Source organism: Xylocopa sonorina, chromosome 10, assembly GCF_050948175.1.
Source record: "Xylocopa sonorina isolate GNS202 chromosome 10, iyXylSono1_principal, whole genome shotgun sequence".
Lineage (NCBI taxonomy): Eukaryota > Metazoa > Arthropoda > Insecta > Hymenoptera > Apidae > Xylocopa > Xylocopa sonorina.
Genome location: NC_135202.1, coordinates 3559255 through 3582625, shown reverse-complemented (window position 1 = coordinate 3582625; position 23371 = coordinate 3559255). Strand labels below are relative to the sequence as shown.

At 41.1% G+C, this 23371-nt stretch overlaps 1 protein-coding gene across 2 annotated transcripts in view; it reads right to left on the bottom strand.

Moving 5' to 3' along the window:
* Gbs-76a (Glycogen binding subunit 76A) overlaps window positions 1-23371 on the bottom strand; it is a 69442-nt gene that overhangs the window by 27501 nt on the left and 18570 nt on the right. The window contains exon 1 of one of the 2 annotated variants that reach the window (XM_076902754.1): window positions 14434-14763. The exons of the other annotated variant lie outside the window; for it this stretch is intronic. Within the exon in view, the coding sequence (XP_076758869.1) occupies window positions 14434-14514 (81 nt within the window). The 5' untranslated portion in view covers window positions 14515-14763. Of the gene's footprint in view, window positions 1-14433; window positions 14764-23371 lie in introns of those variants that run through there. 2 annotated transcript variants of the gene reach the window in all.

The following is a 23371-nucleotide window of genomic DNA, read 5'->3' as shown; positions in this document are numbered from 1 at the left end:
TGCAAATACTTTTGTAGACTGTACATCGCTGTAGAATTCATTTAAGAGCCATTTATGAGTTAAGAAAGAAGCTACATGAATTTTCGTACAGCAGTGCAAGCTTGCGAGCTGGGCTCGCCATATGATTCATATGGTATAAAAACAACTGCGGGTACAGCTCGACATATGATGAGAATGGGTTAAGAACGGGTAGCCGGCAGATGAACTGACGAATAAAAATTGTGCAACTAATCCTTTGCACTCAAAAGCTCCAGGAAAACGGAACCACTTAAAATTGTGTCTTCGAACCCTAATTGAAACGCTTTTACCTTGCAAACTTTCCACTTGAAACGCGACTACTCTTGAAAACATTTTAAAACAGACTTAACGAGAGACGAGCGATGCAAATCCGCGTCCGCCATCTGCAGACTTCTAATAACAGCGACTCTGTAAAACGTCAGACGACACGCGTCCGTGTAATCACAGAACAATTACACTGAACGCGATCCAGTCGTTACATCGTACAGAAAAGCCGTGTTTACAAGAACATCAACCCTGTACTTCCTATCGCCGTCGAAGGCTTCGCGCAAAAACCGCGTCCATCCAACGCGATCGTTCCATCGTTCCGATCCTAAGCATTTGCATAGACGACGGCGTCCCTGCAATTTCCATGCGCCGCGTGCAGGCCGCCTAAATTAACGAAACGCGATCGAAGCGCGTCCCTTTAATTCCGCGACTGGTTCGAGCCAACCCGTTCCGTGTCGCGAATGGTAAAACCGGCCATGGAAAAACCGACACGCTCGCCGGTCGAAGATCCGCGAAGATAATTGACCGCGCAGGTTCGACGGGGTTACGGAAGAAAATTCTATCAGGGCGCGCATTCTTACGCGTATTACCGTTTCGATAATGAACGGGTATCGGTGTCGAGACCGCGCGCAGGGGACGATTACGCGGCCCTCGAGCCGTCTCACGTGGGATCCTCCGCAACGAGGATTAATACCCTCCTCTATTTAGCCGAAGACTTACGAGTCTCGCGGAGGAGGAACGGCGATGGGGGAATTTATTCGCCGGGACCACTGGATAAATCGCCGGTGCCACCGACGAATCTTAACGGGGTAATCGCGGCGGATACACCATTAGATTAATGGCGGATGATCCTGCGACCCGCGACACTGGATCCCGCCGATGACGAAACGGGAAACGATCGCAGCCGAGATTAACGGATCCCGCCGATCCGCTCTGCTCCATTGTTCGTTCGCAAATTGAAGGGGTTACTAACCCCTTGCGCTCGACTCCTTCCTGGACCTCGGCAACGCAAACTATCGCTGAAATAGCAATATCTTAACAATTGTTCCTTATTGCTAACGATGTTAACTCTTGGCAACAGAGAATTTCCATTTCAGTAGAGAACTTGAGGCGAACGTGTGTTTCTCAAAGAGCTGCGGCGAATTAAGTTTATCCTACGCAATCACTAACCAAGCCTGATGTCCCCAAGAAAGATCGTCGGTGGTTAAACTTTGCGAAGAACTGACTGCGCGGAGAGTCATTTCGATGTGATTTTTCTGGCTTCAGTGGAAGTTTAATATTATAAATAAACGCGATATTTCCTAAGGGAAGTGTTCATAATAGAATTAGACATGGTCATATACCAGAACTGGGACTAAAATGCAACCTTTGAAAATTTCATTAAACTCTTCAGCGAGAAAATGGCTTAACAAATGTTTTATTCACTTCATATCGATAGAAACTAAATGTCCATATACGTGGCCATGGATATGAAGAGGTTAAGTAAGTATCTAATTATCCCAGATTCAAACACCAACTAATATTCAAATCTCCTAGAAACCAACAGTAAAAGCGATCCCTTGTTCTCTAACCGAGTTACCTGCGAGGCGACACATTGGACGCAACAGTCGACTCGGTGACTTTAATGAATGGAGGGTACGAGGAAGGATCGAGTTCTTCATAGTTCGCCATTTTAGAAATCGTATCATATGACTTGCAGCTAATTCAAATGTGTTAATCGCATCATCACGAATGGAAGTACGGTTCCTTTCTCGATGGCTCCTCAGGTGTGATTACTTGCCATTAAATAAATTAATTAATTCATTTCTCGACGTAAACAATGGTATAAAATAAAAGAAAGACGAATCGAGCGAACGCACAAAGCAATCCAAACATTTGCACGTTCAGCGAACGCTACTCTAACAATGTTACGAATCACGCGTAGAGACAGGTGTGAATCAACTGTTTATACCTCCGACGCAAGTTGTCACGCGACGACGCGTCGCGGCGGCCACGATCGTCGGGATTGTGTTGCGTTTGCCAAGCCGCGGGCAATTTTTGCAAGGATGCACTGGTTAGATAACCGATGCGTCGCGCACTGGTGACGTAACCGTTCAAATATCGAATGGCGCGCGGCAATTCGATCGGCCGTGTGAATCTGAAATAGAATTTAATTCTGACTGGCGACGTCCGCGTGTCATCGCCGCGTATCCGCGAGTGAAATTTCCGCGGATCGTCGACGAAGGGGCTGGAAGAGACTCGCGTTCGAGCGTACGGAATCGCACCTTGACCTACTACGCTCGATTAATTATAACGCGAGGCTGGGAGCAAGAGGAGACTTATTCAGACGTATAGTTCGCAATTGCAATAGGCGGCGCATCAAACCTTACGCAAGGGATTATAATTGGCTCGCGAGTGCGGACGGTTTAGCAACGCGGACCGTGAACTTCCTGTTGATCGCTCGGCAGCTCTTTCGCGTTCTTTACTGCATTGGCGCCATTGTTGCTTTCCAATTCATTTAATAGAGTATAGAGCGTTTATTGTCTCGTTTGCGACTGCTTTTCGTGACGCTGCATGTATGGAATGCATGGAAAATAAATGGTTAATTGGTATATTAGTAACTATAGTTTTAACGGAACTAATTAGTAAAAATTATTAATTGTACAATGTAGAAAAAATTACATATATATATTTTTTTTATTAATTAATTTCTTTAAAAAATATAATGTTTTACTGTGTTGTTCTTGTGAAACGAACCTTAAAATTTGTAACTGAAGACTACTTTTCTTACATATAAGAAACATATTAAATTAATTTAATGAAATTTGTTCAATGGCCACCAAATGTTACTATCCCAAAGCTTCCATTATCTTTCGCAATAATTATTAATAATTTGGAAATAATTAGAAATTACATTATTTAGCACCTACGTAATACAAATCCAACAATATTTCTATCGGCAAGTCACAAGTTTAAAGATTAAGTTGATGCAACAATTGCAAAATTTTTCTGGTCACCGTCACGACGAATTAATTAGCCTAATTATGGAATGGGAATATCTCGGTAATAATTAGAACCGGTCCTGATGTCGGGCCAATCGAACGGGCGGATATCTTTCGAAATTCAGCGGCACTCGAGTTCGTTGGGCACTTATCGCGTTTCACATATCGACCTTCCCCCGATGCTATAAGAGCCGGTCGTAATTAACGTATTAATTACTGCAAAATAGATATGATCGTACGAATGTAACCAATAAGGAGAGCGAATCGCGTCGCGTGATAACCTCGCGCTTCCCAGACACGATTTCGCGAAACGAAACCGGCAAAGAGGTGGAAAGAACGAAAGAAATTCTGTGCAGTTGCCGCGATCACGCCTGCGGTCGCGTTTGAAAATGCGCGGGAACGGAGACGCTTGGCACGGTTGTGTTGCAGCGTTGCCGCTTTAAATTCACCCTTTTAAAAATTAAATTTACCCTTTTACAAATCAAATTTGCCCTTTCACAAATCAAATTTACCCTTCCGCAAATCAAATCCATCCTTACACGAGTCAAGTGCTCGTTTCGCTTAAATACTTTATTCAAAAAAACACAGAATCTAAAGTAGGTAGTAAGAAATGAAAAGTTTCATTTAAAAAGGTGCAGATACTTATTTAAAAGTAATCAAGTAATTGAATGAAGCAATAATAAGATATTTAAGTAGAAGTACTTGATTCGCGAAAGGGTGAATTTAAAATGGCAATACTGTATAATCAGCGGATGCACAGTGACCAGCGAAACATGATTACTTGAAGCGTGCACGTCGAGCTGAAGTTTGAAACAATGTACGATATCTGTAACAAGGGGAAAGTCCGGAGATTGTATGAATAAAATTAGAAAAAAGTTCAACGAGCTACACGATATTTACAACGTCACATTCCGTTGTACAAAATTGCACATTGTACGTATCCACGAATAGATTTATGCACTTTTTCCATACATGACCTTTGGATTGCTTCTTTTCTTTGCTATATGTATTATTTCGAAGATTTAAACACGGATTGAACATTGGAATCCGATCGAGATACCATTTTATACAATACCAGCAACAAAGAGGCAAGCATAATTTTTTATATTTAACAATATTTTGAAAATAGCAATTAATATCTTTCAATTGGAAAGTATTGTTATTCGCTGTTATGTTTATGAACTGACTTATAGAATCTATGTACGTGCAGGGTGGATTTAAACCAGTGATACAATCGATCAGAGGTGGTTTTAATATCTCCTCATTTAAGGCCTCATTTTCAAGTTTAAAAGCTCGACCAGCAATTTTTATTAAATAATAAATAAACATCATACAAATAAAACAATTGGTAGAAGATTAATATACTTTAAGAACAAAATCAAAACTGTAGAATGATATTTTATCTTAGAAGATTTCATTTTCGAATAAATCCACAGTAAATCAATTAACCGAAACTATAGAGTAACTTTTTTTAAGGAAACTTCATTTTCAACGTTAAATCGGAAATGGAATTTCGTACGAAAAAATAAAAAAGTCTTCCACAGTCTCGATCTTCAGTTAATAATTGATTCAACTTTTAAATAATCTGAAAGAGAAAACGTTACTCTTGATTTTCATCCGGCTTCAACTCCTATTCATTCACATTTCAGCTAACTGCGTAGGCCACATTAATACAGATGTACATCAAGGTCGAAGAAACTGCGATAACTATGAGGATATTTCACGCGAAAATACACGCTGATAGCACGAGGAAAATGGTCACGGTGGCGCTTGTTTAGCAGCGATATCGAACTGATAAAACGTATCCGCCTCGGATCTCGATTCTATCGATAGCAATCGCGAATTGAAGAACAAAACGGCTCGTTAAGCATGCAGGAATTTCAGCGCCGTAAATCACCGGCGCTTTGTTAAAAAAATGGTGGCAACAGGAAGACAAGCAGATAAAGCGAGGAATATTCTGCGCATAGGATTATATGCAGGTGCCAAGGCAATTCTGAGCGCCGCAAAGTGAAATTTATGTAGTGTGAAGTGGCGCGAGGATCTTCCGCGCTGAATTTTTCTTACCGCCCGTGTAAATATTCGCGGTGACGTTTTCGCTCTGTGGACATTGACTAATTCGCAAAGTCGATAGAACGATTTACGGCTTAATATTTTCTACTGGATTTTTAAATGCCAGCAGCTAGCGCTTGGAAGAGCGTAATGCTTTTATTTTACCCATCGGAGAACTTTCTCTCTTCTACTATCTTTAAACAATTTTTTTCCTACGTGCATGTCCTATCTTCTTTTCTCTCTCATACTTTTCTCATTGTATATTCACTCGCATTTAATATCTTTGCATACTTTATTCTCTTTTTCAATTAAAATTCGTTACTTCCCTACATCTTCGTTAACCATTCCCCCCTCCCCCCCTTTTAGTCGCCTATTACGACAAAGGGGATACTGTGGGTGTATTCTGATCGTCACTGCACAGAGATGACTCGATAAAATATAGCGACGGTTGGAAATGAAATTAAGACTTTAAAAAGTTTATTCGAAATTAAATTCGTTCTCAATTAATCAAACGAATCGTTCAATCGCACTGTTTTCACGTTTTTGTTTTGGAAAAAGGAGTGATTTCATGGAACTTTGGTAATCCCGAATTTTAAGAAATTCCTGTCATTTTGCCGCAAACTTTTTTAACACATGTAACACTTTGAAATTTTGTTTTAGAAATACACGTGACTATTTAAGTTATTTTCAATAACTCTCATTTAAGATACATAAGAGAATAACAAATAGACGTGGACCATCGTTCTCAAAATTGGGTGACCAGATAGGACATACTCGAGGCCTCTGGAGAGGGTAAAAAGAACGCTCTATGTAAAGCTCACCAAGGAAACAGAGAGAGTATAAAAACTAGTCAGAAGCAAGAAACAATGCAAAACTTAAAACTAAACCCCTTTGACCCAAAGACCGTACCATCCCTTACCAACAACAGAAAAAAAAACACCAGGAACAGAAACAACCCCCAAGCCCCGAACGTGGACGCGATCAAACAACGCGAAGGTTACCACCCCTCTCGAGCAACAGGGGAACGCGTATGATATCAGCGCAGATCGGCGTAAAAGGAAGAAAAGGCGAATATCAATTACTCAAGACGAGCAGAGCGAGATAATCCGCGGTTAAGGACGAGTGTCGAGGCAAAGACAAAGTAGATCAAAAGTTGTGGGTTTGCGCGGCTGGTGGCAGAAGCGAGGCTGTGCGCGTCGTCGGTGGAGGCTCGTCGAGCGAGGAGGAGAAGGAAGGTTCAGGGCACAGCCAGGGCCTTTGGAGGGTAATTTATTTAAACGACGGCCTATCTGCGCGTCTATCGGGTTGCTAGTCTCGCGGTGGTTCGCTGATAAATCTCTTTCTCTCCGGTCGTGGTGTGTCGGTACGGTTTTTTCCCGGTCGCGGGCACGGCGGAACGCGGTGGGAAGGGTTGCCGGAGCGCGGCGTGGGGAACGGGGGTGTCTACGAGCTAGGAAGAGACGGCTTGTTAGCAACGTCAGCGAAGTGGCGGCCGTTTTGTTTCCCCGGTTTCGTAGCTGGACCATAAGGCGATAAGCACCCGGCGAGTTTCGCGCGTACACCAACTCGAACGGCTGTAAGGGACGACTCGGACGGTGCCCTCCGCGCGGCTAACAGAGGAACGGCCGAACCACGAGGCGAACAAATCCGGCTGCCGTACGTCTTCGCGCAGATTAGATCGCCATATCCGCCGTGACTCGATGCGCTGCACCGGTGGATTTTCGATAATAAAACGACAGGATCGCGATCGTTAATCTCGTAAAAGGAACCCGGTTACCGTTAGAACCGATGCGTGTGCGAGCAAGCACGGCACCAACAGCCTGCGACAGGCCCCTTTTTTGCTCGCCGTGTCGCCTCTCTGCTCGTCACACTTTCAGCGGAGCTTTTCATCGCGATGTCCCCGTTCCCGTACACCGGAGAGTCCCTCACGCGCGCGCTTTTTCCTCTCTCTCTCTCTCTCTCGACTTTTTTACCCTTTCTTACATCGTGTCCACGCGTGGCTCGTTCCACGCGTTTACCCGTTTTTCCGCCAATTACCAGCGCTAGGTTACAAGATCGCGCTTTGTACGGTGCCTCGTTGCGATTTAAGCGAACGAGATCGTCGAGGTTCCCGGGAGATTTTCCGCCGAGAGGGTGGACTCTTGTAAATCCTTGACGACGAGGCGTTTTTTCGCAAAACAAACTTCTTCAGATTTCCAGAGTGGTTGCACGAGTTTGTAATGTTGAGTTTGGTCTAGGACATGGCAGGCTTATTCAGGAATTTGAAGTCGAACGGAGAAATTTTGCGACAAAGAGTGAAAATATTTAGTAGAAGTCAAGATCAGATGGCTAGAGAATTTTCTCGGTTCTTTGTTTCTCCTGAAAGATGGTGTGCTTTGGGAACAACGCTATGTGTTCTGTCCAAATCGTAATTAATGACATGATGGTTTCTTCTTATATTTTCAATAACTTATAGAAGAACCAACTGAATAACTGGTTGTTTCCTATTATTACTAATTAAAAAGAAAAAAAATTTTTCCCTAATAATTTCAAGGCGTGAAAATGTCACTAAGTTTGGAAGACTACAAAAAACCAATTATTACTTTTCTTAATATTTCTCGTCTATTCGATAGCTCCGTTATATCCTGAATAACAAACCTGCAAATTTTGGTTTCTATCGGTAAATTAAAGAGGAAGTCGCGCAATAACCAGCATGAATAATAAACGCTAGAAATAATTAAAATCGCGAGTCCTTGGCAGAGGATTATAGCGGACGTTGACTGTGCCAACGTAAAAATGAATAGTTGGGGAATATTTACAAGCTCGCGCGTTACAGCCAGTTATGGAACAAAGCGAGGATAGCGGCTATTCAAACATCATCGAGGGCTTCCTACCGAGCTAGTGGAAATTCGCTTGGCGACAGGAATTCACTACTCCCACGATCTCGAACCTTGATATTCCATCGAAAGCACGGTGCGCTCAGACGAAAGTGGCCGCACTGTTTCCCGTGCCATTTAAAGCATCGCCGCTGCCGGTAAAGTTAGAAATTTAACGTCCCGCGTTTGTTACACGTAATGAACGCGCCGTTTTAAGTCCGTACCAAGAGAGCGTTCCGGAGTTAACGTTTCAAGCACCGTGAACTTTACGCGGCGACTGAGACTGTGAGAAAGTTATCCGAGGGGGTCCCCCCTCCCGCCCCCTTCTAATAAACGTAACTTGTAATTTTTCGATCGTATCTCGTATCCCTGCGACCCGAATGCTTCCCGGGACATAATTTGTTTCCCTGGATATCTGACGCTCGTATCGGCGAGCTCTCTGTCCTGCAGAAAAGTGTCAAGAATTGCTACCCTTGGACGGATGATGGAATGCCTCCGCTGCTTAACTGCGCCCTGGCGAACGGGCATAATCGATATATATGTATATATATATGGCGCGTGGAAGTAACTCGAGTTTGCTCGTTTAGTTGTAAAACAAATCTTGGTGCGACCGGTGCGAGCATTTAAAAAGACAAACTCGTTCTTCGTATCTCATCTACGTGTCCGTGAACGGAAAGCTTACCCGCGACGAAGAAATTGAAATCCTTAACAGTCTAAAGTTATAAATCTAATTTAGACATTTAAATAAATAATAAAACTGATACTGCCATATACGATTAGCAACTATTCTAGTATGAACTGTTACGATGGAACATCCAATCTAGGTTATATATCCAAGACCTCGTAACGTATCGATATATAAGTAATAATCAGATGATCCAGCAGTGTTAAAAAGAACTTAAGCGGTATCGAAGAATAAGAAAGATAAGCTTCGATCCGAGTCGATACCTGAGACAGTATAAATAATATAACGCGCCACGAAGGTTTAAAACTCATCAAAATTGTCCATTAATGTAAAAGAAAAAAATTAATTTCTTAAGTAATTTTCTTATTTTTCAAGTTTATTGAGTAGAAAATTTTCTAAATACTTCCACTATGAATACGGATCTTCTGAATAAGTTCTTCGTTTCACCAGATCCCTTAGCTAACTTATTCTTTAAGAAAACTTCCCCCAAAAAAAGCTCTTCATTTCTGGCTGAGGTATCTAAAAAAACTTGCAATTTAGCCTTCAACGCAAAAAGAAAACAGCCATTTTGTAATTACGTTTCCTGACCTTCCATATCGCGTATCTCACGCATATCATTATTATTATCACAACTAAAAATGCTTACCGTTGAAGGAAACGTTCAATCCCGCGCGACTGTCGTAGTAAATTTGCGCGGACGCGCATCGTCGACTCGTTCGTATTTACGCACGCTCGTAAACGTGCACGTTCTAATGCGTTTTGTCGTGATACGTCTCTGACGCGTGTACAGGGTGGTCTGAACTAACCGTGTTCCGTGTTGTATTATGCGAAAATAGTTGTGCGGTATTCGCGCTTTAAATTCACCCTTCTGCAGGTCAAATTCACCTCTTCGCAGACCGAATTCATCCATTTGCGAATCAAGTGCTTCTATTTAGACATTTTATTTGAAAGATCACCAAATGTATGTTTTCTTGTCGATGTGATAACGCTATTGGATTATTATGATAAAGAACCTTTCTTTTCTTTTTTGTTCCACAAGATTCGGGAAATACGAGATCTTTTTCAAAATAAAATTTTGTACGAGAATATGCCAGCTGAAACTTCGAATCGCGATGACTTTTTAGATATAATTTACAACTCGGTTACTACTGTTACATCCACAAATTGTTATAATTATTATATGAACATATACGTCGAATTATCAGCAGCTAATGCAGGCGAACGATTATAGACTAAGTTATTTAACTAATTAAACGATCTATCTTTGAACTTTTGTATTTTATTTAATTCGTTAATTACTTCTAAATAAATATCCGCACCTTTTTAAATGAAACTTTTTACTTCTTACTAAATAATTTATATTTGTTGTTTTTTTTTTAAATAAAATATTTAAGTGGAAGTACTTCAAGTTTGCAAAAGAATTTGCTTTGCAAAAGAGTGAATTTAAAGTGGGAATACTGTAAACGAAAAGAACGGCACGTCTCCCTTCAGGAACTAAACAGGTTCGAGTGGATTTGTCGCGAAAAGCAACATGTACCGTTTCCAGGGGACGAAAAGAACCGCAATTGCCCAAGCTAGTAAAATGCGCCGGCTTCCGTCGCAAAAATTCGAAATGTGCCATTGTTCCTAGCCAAACGGTGCAATGCATCAGGCTTCGTGGTTGAAGAGCAAACGTGCAACTGTTTGTAAGAAACGATGAAACGTGTTTCCTCGCGCACCAAAAACTGAGACGTGCCGTTCCTCGCTGAACAAATTAAACGTGCTACTATTCATAACACGCATCGAGCATTAATAAATAATATCCGTGTTACCATTCTCGATCGCGAGGGATTATTCGCAATTCGGAATGAAATAAATATTTAACGTCAGATTAACGTCGTAAGAATAGTAAAAATAGATAGACAACGCGTGAAAATAAAAATGGTGCCAGATTATAATTCGTAAAGCTAAGAGGACCCTGCTTCCTTTTGGGTGCACCGTTCATTGATTGCACAGGAATATTCTCCCAGTAAAGATAATTCCTTTCAGCCACGACAGTAAAAATGAAATTGAATTGATTCACATTACATTTAACACTTTGCACTCGGAAAAGAAAGCAACAGAATGAAGTTATTATAATTCGTTTTTGTCGTTGTGCTATGAATTGAAAATTATTCGCGTCGACTCCATCGAGCAGTCCTTGAGTTTCGAGACAAAAAATGGCGCCGCTTCGAAGTCCTCGAATGCAAACGGTCGAGGAACTTCATTTTTTTCAAAACTAAAAAACTTTTACTGGACTCCGATTAGCTCTATTTAACATTCGCAAACGGTTAACCCGAGATAGATAAGAAGCACGAGACTTTACAGCACACCGTTGCCACCAATGACAAATCAGCTGCCAATGGTATATTTAACTTCCCGGATAGCTGTAAACAATATGGTCCGACGTTATGTCAAATTAAACACTCTATGTACCGAATACGCTAACAAAGGAGACAGTAAATATTGAACAATTTTTTTTTCCTTGTCAAGAAACGACATCTTAACAGCCTACCGATAATTGCCAGTAGAAAATCAGGACGTCAAGGAGGAAGAATACGAAGCGTAACGGTGAAAAGGATGTCAGGACAAGAAAAATAAAAAAAAATTTTTTTTAATGAAAAGGAGACGGTAAAAACGTGTTCTTGAAAAAAATCAGAAATTTCCAATTAAAAGAAAATCATCGGCAATTGCCTCTCGCATACGCGAGATGTCACAATTATTTCTTCCCTTCTGGAGACATCTCGCGTGTGTGAGAGGGCAATTGCGAATAATTTTCGAAAGTGGTGGTGTAACGTTTACATTCCGCCGTCGATTCACCTCCGTTTCATTACGTAAAAGGAACGAGTCGTCTCGTTTGACGGCGATTGCCAATGAAAAGGGACGATATACGAGCGGTGCATAAAAACGCGCGGGAGATTTGAATTGAAAAGAGGATGACGAGGTGGCAGTAACAGGTTTGCAAAGGTTTCGGTAGGAACCGTCGCGACGACGATGTCGGGCATCGAGCGGCGCCGATATCTCCTCGTCCGACTATTGTTTTTGCACGAATCACGTTAAAATTATTAATACCCAATCGTGCGACCCGGCAAGGTTATCGCCACGACTTGTCAATATTTAATTGCTTGAAAAAAAAAAGGAGAGAATCGCGCGTAACTTGCTAACAGTCAATAATCAATCTCTCTTTATGCTGTAAACTATTATTACATCTGAACGCAACAATTTTTTTCAACAACACACACGCATCGCGATTGTTTCTCAAATAAAAACGGAGACGTACGAGTTTGCGTTTCGAAGATGCCTGAGAAATGGTTCTGTAAAGATCCCTGTATCTTATTTCGCGTATTTATTATGTAAATATTACCAATTTTCTGGCTTATGATAATAACAGTTAAAAATCTCCGAGTAACGAGCAATTAGTGGAAAGAAAATGGATGTCTCTTCACGTGTTATCTTATTCCAGAGCGGAATAATCTGTGTCTAATATATTTTAAACTAGCCGATAAAACTATTATTAGAAGAATCTTCCACGTGCCGTGCACGAGATAATAATACTATTTGGAATGAAGAAATGGAAATTATCCAAGTTATCGGTATTCCTCGCGCTCGCTCGGCAATAAATCTGCACCCTATCGCGAACAAAGTGCCACGCTCGGAGAAATGAAGAATTCGTTCATTCATTGTCAGCTGTCGAGGAATACAATGACTAACTGCCACATGGAAAATTCTATAAGTGCGTCATCGTCGTGTTGTTGACTGAGGAATCCGGAGAGCCCTCCGAAATGAAATGGATTTTAAATTACGTTTCGAAATCGTTTAGTTGCGGAGTCACTGACTTCTGTTGACAATCGATAATAATCGCAAAATCTTTTTGTTTCGATACTCGCATAAATTCAAATATTAATCATTATACAAATTAACCCTTTGCTAGTATATCACTCGAATGCCCAAAGGAGGTTGAACTTGTTTCATCGCAACTTTTTCAGAATCGCATGTTCCCGTCGAGTTTTCTATCGAAAAATAGAAATTTTTAGCTATCAGCAACAAAGAACTTTAACTACCAACAATAAAAGTCCTATAGGGTTTCAGCTACCAGCAATAGAAGTTCTGAAAGAGGCCGAATGCGAAAGGTCAACCTCTTGGCGCCCTTGGTCGCATATATGAACACTTAGTTTTTTACTGTTATTAACGCTCAGCGGCACAAATGTGGACATTATGGTTTTCTGTGCATTTTTATTGTTTCACCCATTTTTAAATCGCGGTAAAATAAAAAATTAAGTAATTTTCGTTCTCACCATAAAAAAAATCCTCCCTGTGGAGATTAATTTAGGTCGAGAACAACAGCCCCAACAATTTCCACGAAAACCATCAAGCACGCGTTATCCTATCCCTGGAGTGAAATAAAAAGATCGCAAAAACGCGTGAAAATTTTCCGATTCCTCGAGTAACTTTAAATTCCTATATTTTTCCCGCCGAAAACTCCGACAAAAGGGTTTCTATCCGACAGCTTTTAAAACGAAACGAGAACTATTAACCAGAGGCGCGAGTTGCAGAGAGCGCGCAAGGTTGGAAAAGCGAGATCGCGACTGATCGACGCCGATTTCACGTGAACAGTGCGGTTGGCGACGCCAGCTACTGCGTGCTGGGACGCTTCTCTCCACACGTCCCTACGTAAACGTAAATACATTATTGCGTCGTCGAAACGATGCGGTTCTGCGGGACGATCGCCGCTGCAGCCGAATACAGGCTGCTGGTCCACGATATTTTCGGTGTCAAGGTGTACCAGAAGCCGCGCTACTATCATCGCCGCGGCCTTCGTTTTACGGCGAAACGTTAATTCATTCACGGCACGCACCGCGAGGGTAACAACCTGGCCGACCGCGCGATCGCCATTAAAAAATCGATTCCCGATCGATTATTCGCGCGATCGAAGCGTCGATCGTTCGCAATCGTCGTAAAATTCTACGTGCCGTGTAATTGCAGCGTCGAAACGCCCAACGCTGAGTGGCTGAAAGAAAACGTTGGTAAAACGCTACCCGTCTCGCTTCTGTCGAGGATATTTTTATCAGACTGGCGCCAAATTTAAATCGCGTTAGATAAGATCGTACGTGCCGATCGGCTATGCGTTAACAATTTATCGGAGCGTCTATTTGGCGTCGCTCGAAATAAATATCGTCAATAAATGTTTTAACTACGCGACAGATGGATAATTTCCTTTAGATTATCGTCGAACGTTGTTTCAAAAGTAATTGAATAATAAATAAATTAATTAATGAATTAAATAAACGCGCTGATGCTAGATACGCGCGTTTAATTTCAGAACAAATAAATTTATCGCCGATTCTGCATATCTTTCTCGATACGGCACGATAACGCGATGAATGCTATTAGAGACGAGCCAAAAGTGGCGCTCTCGTTGACGAGGCTCGCGCGTCGTCGACGTGCAAAATTTCGATCGAGAGGCGCACAGAATTTCTGACGCGCATAAAAAATATATTCGCGAAAAGCAAATCCAGGTCTAACAGCGAATAAATGATTGAATTAGAAAACAGTTAGTCACCATTGAGTGCCCGTTCATTTGTCCCGTCGGGGTTTTCGACTCGAAAGTCATCGATGCCTCTTCCGTATGCGTCATAATCATGTTCCCAGGTTAAATCGGATGGAACCAGAGCGAGACAACCTCGTTGCACTTCGATGAGGACCGTTGGTGTACTTCCGGGGCAGCTTCACGCATCTTCGCCCTTACATTTTCGAAAACCGTCGGCCCGTTTCGCGAATGCCATCGCTCGCCCCGCGGAACGATTATATATTGGATGTCGTCGCCGTACGAATGATTGTTTTTCGAATCGAATCGATGAGATGTCTCGTTATTAATCGACGAGCAACATAAACAGTGGATTCGTAATAAATAACGTTCGCCCGCGTATCGTCGATAAAAAGAGACGGTGGAAAGAGAAGAAAAGGAAAGAAAAAGAAAGGAAGGAGAACCGATTTCTTTTCGCGCACGCAGGCCGCTCGGTCGCTGTTGCTTATCGTTCGCGACAGTGCACTCGGCAAAGTTCAAGTTCAGAGACGTCTAAAAATCGAGCTAAGTCCACGGGGACGTCGATTAACAATATTTATGCATGGCGCACCACTGGCTCTTGATCAGGAACGAACGAATTCTATTTATTCCTCACTTTCTTGGCTCCCTCCTGATCGGCTCTTAATCGGTGGTCTCCTCGAAAAAATCGCGAGGCGTCAACGTCTTCGCCGGCACTTTGTTATTTAAACTCTGTTTACAATCTACTCGAAGCACAGACAAAATAAGAAAACCGGGCTGGATATTTCGCGTATCTCGCACGAGCGTCTTTCGTAAACAATATCTTCGAGCTCCGTTCGAAGTTCCTTCAACTTCACCAATTAAAAGTCCCCGCGCCCGTACGAACGATCTTCTCTGGCCGCTGAAAAGCGAATCGTGGACGAGGCCCAGGAAAATTTCACGCGACCACCGCCTCTCGTCCTCTTCCCGTATTCGAAGAGCGTTTCACGACTGCTACACGCTCGGGCAGAGGCGACACTTCGTCTTTGGACGTCCTCGCCGGTGTCGTCGAACGAAGCACAGAACCAGCCGTGTCTCCTCCTCTCGACGAGTGAATTTCCAGCGGGGTTTTCGCGTCGAGGACGAAATTTCAAGCGCGGTACGCGATACGGTGCGGTAGTTCGCCGGCGGGACCACTTCTTAACGGGACCACCATGATTCGCTTTGTGTCGCGGACAGAGGTGGGTTTTGTTCGGTGGAAAAGCTGGCCGTGCGATTTGTTCGCGTTTTAACGAGGCACTCGGGGATAATCGGCGATCGATCCGCGGGCGGACGAGTGAATGAACGGCGGGCGGGCGGGCGGATTTTTCGGAAAACGAAGGCGCAGAGCAGAGCAAAGACAGAAAAGGAGCCGGCACGACCGGCCGGCTTACACACACTGACTTCTGACTGGTCGAGCTAGTAGGTGACTCCAGGGACCCCTTCCATAACACATAGCAACTGCTCGTAAGACGACTGATAAGTTCTTGCATTCTGTTAGGATCGACAGATCGTCCTGGGGACTGCCGCGATCCACCGCGGGAACAAGATCCTGACACGATATGCCCACGGCCCGTCTCATCGAACCACTTTCGGGGATTAAGGTGTTGCGCAACACTTTTTATTCCGATTTTCACCCACCGTAATTATGACTAGCGATGGGATTAAGTAGGGATCGCGAGCACGCTCGTTTCGAGTTAGAGATGGTGATCATCGTGTTACTTTTCATTAACACCGTTTCTACCACCACATGTGTCAAAAAACGCTTTTGCAAATTTTTCCTTCAAATTATTCTCATCGCTCGATCGTTTTTTCTCGACAAAATTTTTTCATTTTTGCTACGATCACTGTTGAATTAATTACACGCTATCGTCTTCCCCAAATCTCTTTTTGGAGAGCTAAACATTTTTAACAAGTATTCTCAAAATATTTGCATTGAAACAGAAAAGTATCAAAAGACACCGGTGGAAATAGTGTTAAGTGAAGAAATTAAATGGTAAATATTTAAACTTACTTTCGGTCGGTATAAGTATTTAAATCCACTTTTATGCTCAGTATAAAATTAATAAACAGACAACATAAAGCAGAGAAAACACAGTATTAAACCCATTCCATTATACACTCGTTATAAGTCGAAAAAATTGAATTTAAAAGTCTTTATACTATAAAACAAATATATAGTTCTATTTTTTACATGCTAAATTAAATTATGGCTAAAAATAGTTAGGTTATTTTCTATTCCCGACAATTAAATACATAATAACAGAAATACTGACCATTTACATTTAAATACTGACAAACAGAGATTAAAATACTGCTCAATTAAATACAAGCCATTTTTTAATGCTATTTGATGGCATTTGGAGAGCATAATGCTCTTATTTTTTATGCACACTTTTCTTATTCCTTTGCACACTTCTCGCATTTAATATCTTTGCATACATTATCCTTTTTCTTAATTAAAGTTCGTTACTCTTTTCCACGTCTTGGTCCTTTCTTCCCCCTTTTAATCGCCTCTTACGACAAGCAGGGGATACTGTGGGTGTATTCTGATCCCCACCGCACAGGGATGGCAAGATTATTCTTTGCAACTTTTGCGAACGGGGGATGAATACACTGCAAGTATGACAAGTTGAACTTTAACTATTTAACCGAAGAATAAGTTTACTTTGAGATCGTGTTTTTTGAAAATTTTTAAACAATCTTGATTGACATTATTCGATGATCGTAGCTAGCGTAAGTTATCGGCGGTTATCGTTGAGATAACCATGGATTACCGTGGAAAGCTTTGTATAACATATGGAATGAAAATCATTTTTAAACAAAATTGTTATTTTCCATAATCGACTGTTGTTCAATTCTGAGTTTCAATTTAACTGAATGGTTCCAAAAAGTTTCTAAATTCTAGAATACGAAATTTTAATTCGAAATTTGTCCATAATTCGAAACTTGCGATACTTGAATCAAAACACGAGTTGCAGTGCGAATAAAGAATGCTCGGTACATATAAATGTACGCACATGCGTTACAATAATCGATAAAAGAAAAAGCTAATCGTACAGAATTTGTAATACAATTGTTTAGTAAATGTTTAATAATTAGAAATCACTTAAATCGGTTCGTTTATATTCTCTTCAACTATCACGAAGAAAAATTTATATGATAACATTGGCTTCAGTTCACAAATGAAAAAAAGCAAAATCAACGCTCCAAGCTTCGAAAGCTTCAAATTCGAATTTCAAGAATTTAGAAATTTTTCTTATATTTTCTATAAAATCTACTTCACGAATAAAATGAATAGTAAAAATATGAAGTCACCAGTTTATTTTTCTAAGTTTCGGATTCGAATTTCGAATATTCACAAATGGCTGCTTCGAATTAAGGTAAAGAGTACAAACACGAAACCTACCTTATATGTTCTACAAAATCTACTTTATAAGGAAAGCAAGGAGCATAAATACAAAATGACCAGTTGACTTTTCTGATTTCAGAGACGGCCATTAGCGATTCAGACAGCGTGACGAATAACAAACGGCCCTTCGGTCTGGGAACTACAATTCGCGGTGAAAGCCACGGGTTCGACACGCGCGAAAGTACCACGGCCGAGGATTTATCGGAAACTTGTGGGAATGGGTTAAATATAGAAACCGGCGACGGGTCGGGTATGAATGAATCCGAGGCGCGTTCCTCGATCGAGGGATCGTTTATTTCGCCACGCGTGGACCCGCCGATTTTCGTAAGCACGGTGGCGAGCGGTAACTGGACGTTTTGCAACGAAACTAGTATCGCCCGACTTCGAGATTTACATAACCACGCGCGAAAGATAATCGAACGAAATTACTGCCGCGATTTAAACGTTTCGAGAGCGGAAAAAAAGTAAAAATAGGAGGAAACGACGGTTTACGTGATTTGTTCGCCGTATAAATAGAATGTGCACGTTATTAATAGCATCGAGCGCTTAAATAACGATTATATCTCTCTCAAAACCAGTCTCTCGTGATGGTTGAACAGAATCTAAACGAACCGATATAAATAATTACCGAGCATTAAACGCTTACTAAACAATTACAAGCTCTATGTATGATCGACGTTCAATGTTTCCTGATTTAATGTACAGGATATTCCGAGCCGAGGGAAAAGAATCAAGCCTTTCTTTGTTAATTCGAATTGAATTTGAACGTTCGAATACGGTTGATTGATTGGTAAAGGTGATGCGACCAATGAAAGGTTATTTTAGCTTAGTAATGATTTTGAAAGCGGAGATTGATGTCTTCTCGCGGGAAACTTTATTTCCAATAGTGAAATCGAGGGTCGAATGTTTAGTTCGCTTAATTAATGGATCTGAGAAATCATTTTTGGAAAATTTAACCGAGAAAATGTTGATCCAGATTCGTCCGGAACGGTTTGTTTCTTTTTCGTTTGTGTACTGTTTTAAAAAACATATCTTCCTCTCTGAATTTTTTTTTAATTTGCTACATTTGTAAAAGTAAAAATCGCGTAATAATATTTGTGTAAATTTAATAGTAAGTAATTGCAAATGTACACATCCATTTATGGAAAATTGGAACGTGCAAGAAAGTAAAGAAAATATCTAAAAAAAAAAACAGAAAAACAAGTATACGTTTCAATATTTAGTAGGTGCAATAAATCTTGTTGTGTAGCCATGTTTACATAATTATGCGGTTGCATAAATGTTCGGAATCTAATAATACGAGTATAAAATGGTGATGACACGGTCAGAATTTGCATTATATAATAATTGTTTATAGTAATAGATATGCGCTAGCAAAAAAAGCAATTAGAAATGAAGATAGCAAATTAGTATACAATAATTGCGTAATACTGTGTAATTATTTGTAACGTTATATTAGGTAAAATTAAAAATGGTAGCTATCCAGATTCAACATTCATACATACGTTGCTAGACTTCTATTGATTTTGTTTTAAACCACGATCGCAATGTATCTTGAAATGAAAATAAGGCAAAGTATTTAAAAACAGCAATAACTCCGTTTTATTGCCATATAACATTTTCAAAGTTAATCTCACCCAGATAACAGCTAACAGATAGCTTTAACTATACTACGTAAATTACCAATTACAAACAATGAGTGTACGTGTGTGCATTACTGCGATTTCTTGGAACTGCGATGTCTGAATGTTTACATATCGATACGATTACCGTGCAGTCGATCCGATGGTATTTTAAACAGTGAATGATAGCATGCAAATTATTGCGAACGGCAGATGTAATTAATGTGTAAATTGAAATACGTTAAACCGAAATGGCGCCTAAGATGAGTAATATGCATACGAATAAAGTGGATAATACGAGCTGTTTGGAAATTATTCATCAGATTATAAATAACCGTGAAGTGAGTCACACGATGTTTAACGCTCCTTAAATTAAGACCGCAATCCTGACATAATATCATAATATCACATCGACACCTGAGCAAAATATCAAATGTAAATAAGTGCGAATCGAAAATGTCTTCTTCTCTTTGGAATAAATGAATTCCAGTTTCTCCACTAATTGGACCGCAATATTCCATTTACCAATCGACTTTTTCAGAAACTCTTTCGCCAGTACGGTTTCCTATTCAAATAGAGTTCAAATAGTATGAGTTCTTTTAAATAGTATCGCATTTAATAAATCTCAGTGCGACTTATTAGAGAATTTTATTTTTTTTCTTTTAAATAATCTCGTTTTAGCATATCGAGTACTTGTGAATAATAATATTATAAATTAGAGACGGTTGGAATAATTAAATTTTGCCGGTTCTGTGAGTTTTTTTAACACTCCGAATTAACTGGTTTCTACTTTAAAACTTTTCTAATGTAAAGCGTTCTACATAAACAACAATGTTCATATATTCGCGTAGAGATAACAGAGCTTATACAAACGCAAAAACATGAAACACAAATAGCAATACTGATGCAATCACAAAATTTTGTGCTGGCAGCAGCACAAAATTTATTTACTCCAATTTATTTACTCCAACCGTCCGATTTACAATATCGCTTTTCACAAGTACTCGATAAGCTAAAGCGAGATTATTTAGGAAAAAAGTGGAACACTTTGAAAAGTGACACTGAAATTTAATAAATACAATACTATTGAAAAAAACATAATATTACGAACCTTTGACAAAAACGTATATAAAAAAAAACTGTCCATCCATAAATACCAACAAAATCGTATCAATCGCCTCCATATTTACACCGTTAATTACCCGAATGGCCAAGCGATATTTTCCACGGGTGCATCCGTAAACCGAAACGGCACGAAGACGAGGCATTATGGGGCAACGTCTCTCACAAAAAAAAGAAGACAAAACAGAGAAAAAAGAAAAATGGAACGCGGTCGTTGTTGATGCGTCGTCGGGCGATCGTAAATCACCTGGCGGACGCAATATTATTAAATTATGCGCGCGTTCAATTCCTGCTATTAAGGAGTGGAAACTCCTATCGATCTTATCGGGCGATTTCATCGATCTTATCGCGACAGCGCGATACGCCCACGCGTTTGTAATCGCGGCTGAACCGCGTGCGCGACCTACGCCAACGCGACCGCGCTTGGCACAACACCTAGCCAACCTCGTTTTTCACCGGGTATAAAGAGAGAAAGAGAGAGAGAGAGAGAGAGAGAGAGAGAGAGAGAGAGAGAGAGGGAGATGAATATGGGAGTAAGTGGACAAGGGACACCGCAAATAATGAAATGATGCGTAAATGCAGCATCCAGAATGGCCGCCTCCCAGCTGCGCCCGGGAAGAAGATCCGATGGGGAAGGAATGCGCGGGAGATCGATCGAACATCGCGGTACGCGTGCAGTGCTGAGAGTGTCGGGAGATTGGCAGACGGGATTAAATCTTCCAACGGTGATGAAGATGTCAGCTTGATGGAAGATGACGGCGGAGACGGTTGCCGTACGTAATTACTCCGACGACTGTAAAAGTCGCCGGACAGTGTTGCGGTGATTTCGATTCATGAGAGGAGATAGCGCGTCTAGCGTTCGTATTTATGGAACGACGTGGACTTTATCGCGGACAGAGTGTATTTTCTAAACTGCAGCCACTGATGGGAAGATTACTCTTTCTTGGCATAATCCGGATCCTAAGGGATCGATCCTTTTTCGTCGATAGATCGAGCTTTTTTATGAAACTTTTTTAGTGACAGTAACATAATTATAATGTTTATTACTTTAAAGCGACAAAGTTTAATTTTACATTAATCTTGCGACGAATATAAAAATATTTACGCACTCGAATCACCCCGTAAAAAGTATGCATCCGTGTCTTCTTTTGTTTCTTTTTCTATGGTTCTTTTTCTTAGCAAATCGATTTTTTATATCAACTCGCAAAATTAATTATCTCTGAAAGAAAACTCAGCGTGTTACTCCATAGCAGAGTCATTGAACTAAACTGGATTGCAGGCTTAACAAATCGAAAATATCTCTTGCTCTTTTGCGTCAAAAAAACGCGATAATCGAGAGCAATTGTGGTGTTATCCCAGGTGTTATCATTTCATGAATTAAGATAACAATTTTTAAATAATTCCGAGTAACACCTATTCAGAAGACTGATCATCGATTTTATTCGTCTGATCTATATATCCACGACGATCAGAAATAGAAATACCAAGCTAGATAAACGCCACGCACAGACTGTGTCAGCAAATGATAACATTAATTTGTGAAAAAACTTTCATTCACTTCGCCATCTTATCTGAATAGGTGCACGATAAGAACCGACCCAAATACGAGCCACGATGAAGATAACGTGGAAGAAATTCGAATTGCGTCTAATTTTAACTTGCTCGGAATTTAAATAAACTCGTAAACATCAATTAAAACGAATCTACAACGTTTCTCCTAGACCGTCGCGCTACAGATCGATTCAAGCATCGTCGACCATTGTTTCTTCGTTTCGAATTTTTCCAGAATACATAAAAGTTCGATACGATTGAGAAGGCCGGTACAACTTTTCTTTATTGGTACCTAAATTAATGGACGCGTGGGTTCATTAATATTCATTGAGCTTGATTTTACGGTCCATTCCCCTCGCTGTTTCGATTGAATCTATTCACCGCGTCGAATGACCTAATGAAGAGCTTCTAATGACGGAGGAGAGAAAGGAGGAGGAAACGCGTGCGTTGATTGATTCAATAGTGGCTCGTCGATTAAAAAATGTCCAAGCGATTGAGTTTGCCGGGACAGAGAACTCTACATTTTCCATGCGACGTTCTCTCGTTAAATAACATTAACCTGGGTGAGGCGTCCAATTATCGATTTCTATCATCCATTCGATAATATCGTTCAATTTCAGTCACAAAAATTATGCAAGGCGTCATACGACGCCCGTAGAATTCCAAAGTGTTAATCACAACTACGATACCAGTCTAAGATTCACGTTATTCCCATCAGTCGAAACTTACCCCTGAAAGAAGCTCGCGCGAGCCGTGTCGCAGCTCGGATTCTTCGACAAGAAAGCGCGGAGGTTCCTCCGAATGTCCGAAAGCGGTCGCAGCTCGGAATCCTTAACCCCGTTCGGAGCCTCGACTGGGGAAACGGCGTAACCCTGGATGAGAGAGGAGAGAAACGATATCACAAGGCTCGGAGATATCGTCGTGCGTTGATCGTCGCAGGAACAGTGCGTGTCGTGGGTGCCCGGTGAGCAAGGAGAACGAGGAGCGCAATAAAGATAATTCATGCCAGCGAAACGCGGCTGAAACTGTGCGGGCGAACGCCGTGCAGAGAAACTGGTCCGAGACAACGAAATAATCTGTATACCTGCCACTACGAGTCCTGTTATTTATCTCTGTGCTTATAATGCGTGTCATCGATGTTTCGCGAACGTTTATAGGCACGGCTTAAGGTCGCGAGACTCGTCCGTCAAAAAATCCGCGGAACCGACGCGGCTGGGGATCACTGACACGA